General features: G+C 42.9%; 1 protein-coding gene across 1 annotated transcript; it reads left to right on the forward strand.

Annotated features, from left to right (window-relative positions):
* The first annotated feature begins 764 nt into the window (after positions 1-764).
* ZSCAN4 (zinc finger and SCAN domain containing 4) lies at positions 765-2654 on the forward strand. Its single transcript, XM_045849636.1, has 3 exons — positions 765-1160; positions 1655-1820; positions 1912-2654. Exons 1-3 carry the CDS (start codon positions 765-767, stop codon positions 2652-2654), a joined length of 1305 nt encoding a protein of 434 aa, XP_045705592.1.
* Positions 2655-4259: the final 1605 nt, after the last annotated feature.

Below are 4259 nucleotides of genomic sequence, written 5' to 3' on the forward strand. Positions count from 1 at the left end.
TCCAAGAGGGAAAAATGGCGCTTGCTCCACTCTCTGTAGGATTTCAGTCACTTCTGCTGCTTCCCACAAGCAAACTGGGCCTTTCTGGTGCTCAATCCCAGGTGGGTGGACTTGTATATGTTTTAGAACCCTGTGGGTCTGAGAGTCTCTCCTGGTGCCTCAACACCCCACAGGTGTTTTCAATTGGCATTTTGAGGTTTTATTTCCTGGTGCTTGGACCCTGGGTTGCTTGGTCTGTCTCACTTCCCAGTTTCTCCTGGTTTATCTGTGTGCAAATGTGGGACCACCTGGTCCGCCAGCCACCCTGCCCACCAAGCCCCTCCACAGTCCGCCCGCTGCCGCCTTGTGTGCCTGGGGTCCACCAGCTGCTGCTTTGTTTTTTTCTCTTTTTTTGCCGTGACCCCTCTCCTCATGGCTGCCCGACCCCATCCCTCCTATCGGTCTAGATGAATGTGTCTACTTTAACTCCTTGGTTGTCGGACTTCCATACAGTTCAATTTTCTGTCAGTACTGGTTGTTTTTTGTTTCTAAATTTTTGATGTCCTCATTTTGGTTATTTGAGGAGGCACAGTGTCTCTACCTATGCCTCCATCTTGACCAACTGAAATTTATTTATTTTTTAAGTATGCCAGTGACAGAATTTAATACATGTCTCTCATCTCTCTTTTATTTCTAGCTCACAGTTTTTTAAGCATCCAGCACTATCAACACAGGTGTTCAAGAACAGAATCCTGAAAGTTGAGTCTCTGAGAAATATTGTAAGAATGGATTTAGATCTCAGGACTTCATTTCTCTGTGAACCATGTGGGGATGACTATAGGTCAGAAAATGTGGTCTTTACCCCCAGCCAAAGACCTGCTCTCCAAAAGGCAGACGGGGGCCCTGGGTTCCAGAACACTCAGCTCAGCTCATTTCAGAACAGCAATAAAATGTGTGCAAGGCAGGAACTGCAAAGAATTTATAAGTCATTTCACTCATGGCTGCAACCAGAAAAACACAGCAAGGATGAAATTATTTTTCAAGTGGTCCTGGAACAATTTATGATCAATAGGCATTGTAGTGACAGATCCATGTTGAAGGAGAAATGGGAAACAAGTGGCAAAAACCTGGAGTCATTCATGGAATGTCTGAGTGATGATTGCATGAAGTCTCCTGGCTTGGTGAGTAGAGGGTTCTGACCCTGGGGAGAGGGGCAGAAGGGACAGAGAATAATTTCAATCTGTTCGGGATGCCCAAAGTAGAGAAAGAGTTACTATAGACTCAGTTATTAGTCCTTACTAGGGGAATCTACCATCCTAAGTAAGCAAGAATAAAGAAGTTTTCTAGGCATTAATTCAGTGGGACATAGAAAAGCCAACATTAATTTATGGTGGTTTTCATGGTGAGGTGGTAGGAGGACTTGCTAAGAGACTGTCAGTTAAGCAGAAACTCAAGGATGAGAAGAAATGCCTGAACATGAGCTGGTTTTTCCCTCAGAAAACCTTGGTCTTTTTTCATTAGGAATGAAGAAATCAGAATGAAATATAATGCAAGTAGAGCTATGGGCAGAACAAAGAGGAGTAGGAGCCTGCAGTATAGAGATTTAGGAAGACTGACTGGGTAGGTTTCCCACACAGTAGGCCTTTCTTTTTTCTTTTCTTTTTTTTTTTAACAGGTACACGTCCACATGCAGGGACAGGAAGCCCTCTTTTCTGAGAATATGCCCTTAAGAGAAGTCATTGTTCATTTAACAAAACAGTTGGCAGCAAGAACCCCAACAGTGGCAAACATGGGGACACCCTTCTGGACTTCCCACAATGCTTCTCTGCAAACAGGACAAGGTGAGTAAGGGGGACCCAGGGACCAGAGGGATTTACCATGTAAACTCTTTCTTGGGTACAGATTTGCTCAGTCACTTCTTTATACTCACAGGAGATGAGGATAAAGAAAATGGTGGCAACATTTTGAAAACTACTGAAGTAAATGACAATATTACTGGTCAAGGCTATCAAACACCACCCCTGCTCATTATCCAGGAAGAGAACTATTTTGGGCCTGGAGGGGGAGATGTTTCTTTAGAGAATTCACTCAGCTACAGAAGAGTAAGTCTAAGCCCCTCTAGGTCCCAGGAAGGGTCCCCAAAAGGACCTTGTAATCAAGATGTCCTCATGGAGGTGAGACCGGCATTCCTCTCCAGGCTGCACCAGGTCACCCCTGAGCCTGATCCTACCCATCAGAACAATGCTGGAAGCTCTAGACGTGGGAGACGCCAAAGAAGATTCCACAGAGCCCGAAGATCATACCAATGTGACAAGTGTTCCCAGATCTTTAGGCATTTCTCTCAGTTAAGAGTCCATCAGAGAAGACACAATAACGAGAGGACATTTATTTGTGCCGTGTGTAACAAAGGCTTTGTCCAAGCCTCAGACCTAAAAGTGCATCAGAAGATTCATGCAGAAGAGAAGCCTTTCAGGTGCAGTACCTGTGGTAGGCCCTTCAGCCACAGAACCAACCTTCTGGCTCATGAGAGAATCCACACGGGAGAGAAGCCCTATGTGTGTTCTGTGTGCCAGAGATGCTTCCGCCAGTCATCCACCTACCACCGCCACCTGAGGATGCACCAGAGAAATGCCTTCAGACGTGTTTCCTCCACATTTGAAGCTTCCTCTGGGTAATGCATATGAATATGTCTATGAGTATGCATATTTCCATAGTACTTCTCTATTTAGAACATACTTTGTAACTTCTCGATCATATATTCCATTCATTTTCTCCCCCTCTAAAATGTAAGTTTAAGGAGGGCAGGGAATTTCTCTTTTGTTCAGCAAAGTGCCTCAGGTGCCTACAAAGTGGTTGACACATTTTAAATGACCAATAAATACCTGTTGAGTGAATGAAAGTATAATGTTTGTGTTGTTTACTTTTTAAAATCTAGGAAGGTGTCCCATGTGAAAAGACAGTGAGCTCCAATGCCAGGGCACGAACTCTACCTGCTACCTAGTCCTCTGTCCACACCCTTTATTTTCATGGATCCACAGGCACCTAAAACCATGGGGAGGGGAGGTGGGAACTTGGGGATAGGCCTTGGCCCATGAAAAGGAATCAGTATATTCAAATGATATAATAATTTCTTTAATCCATTGGAAATATCAGTAGCTAAATGCGACATGAATATGACTGGTGACTGAAAGTTGCAGAACGCCATTTTATGAACAGATACCATAAAAGTGCAATATTATCCATCCATATGTTGCAAAGATGACAGGTGTGGTGGGGGGCAGTGAAGGAGCTTATTTGTCCAACTAGTTTGAAAAGGCAGTTTAGAGAAAAAAATTATTCTGTGCAGCACAGAGGCAAAAGCACATGTGCTGGTTATTCGGAATCCATTTGTGAACTGGCGTCCACTAGGAACTGGGGCTCCGTCCCGCTGAGAAACTGAAAGGCGCCATGAAGGAATGGCTTGAATCATGGAAGAGAGCAATGTGCCAGGTAAATTGTGACATTTCCCTATTTTCCTCTCTGCATTCATAGAAGGGAGGACTATTGGGTTGCAGATAAGGCTCCACTGTGTGGAGAGGTTGCCTGCCTTCTGGGGCTGTATCCAAGAGTTTTATTCTATTTTTTTATATTTTTATGAAATTTATTGAGATTGTATTGGTTAATAAAATTATATAGGTTTCAGGTGTACAATTATACATATAATACATCACCTACATATTGTATTTTGTGTGAAAAACCCAAAGTAAGTCTTTTTCCATAACCATTTATTCCCCCTTTACCCTCTACTACCCCCTAACCCCCTTTACCTCTGGTAATTATACTGTTCTCTGTGTTAATAAGATTTTTTTTTTTTGCTTAATCCTTTCATCCTTTTCGCCCAGCCCTCCCAACCCCCTGCTCTCTGACAGTTCTCAATCTGTTCTCTGTATCTATTATTCTGTTTCTATCTTGTTTGTTTTCTTCAATAGATTCCACATATGAGTGAAATCATATAATACTTTTCTTTCTCTGACTGGGCTTATTTCATTTAGAATAAAACTCCAGATCCATCTATGCTGTCTCAAAATATAACATGTCCTTATTTTTTATGGCATAGTAGTATTCCATTGTATAAGTGTACCACTGCTTTTTTATCTTTATTGATTTTGGAGGGAGAGGAAGGAAGAGGGAGAAGCATTGATCAGTTGCTTCCTATACCCACCCTCAACAAGGACTGAACATATAACCTAGGTATGTGCCCTGACTGGGAATCAAACTCCCAGCCTTTCAATGTAAGTAAC

This window comes from Phyllostomus hastatus, unplaced genomic scaffold, assembly GCF_019186645.2.
Source record: "Phyllostomus hastatus isolate PE091 unplaced genomic scaffold, TTU_PhHast_1.1 phas_contig_133, whole genome shotgun sequence".
Taxonomy (NCBI): Eukaryota; Metazoa; Chordata; class Mammalia; order Chiroptera; family Phyllostomidae; genus Phyllostomus; species Phyllostomus hastatus.

Excerpts from the sequence above, each read along its gene's own strand:
- ZSCAN4 (XM_045849636.1), top strand. The coding sequence starts at position 765 with ATGGATTTAGATCTCAGGACTTCATTTCTCTGTGAACCATGTGGGGAT. Across the intron at positions 1,161-1,654 it reads GCATGAAGTCTCCTGGCTTG|GTACACGTCCACATGCAGGG; the intron begins GTGAGTAGAGGG and ends TTTTTTTAACAG. Across the intron at positions 1,821-1,911 it reads TTCTCTGCAAACAGGACAAG|GAGATGAGGATAAAGAAAAT; the intron begins GTGAGTAAGGGG and ends TTATACTCACAG.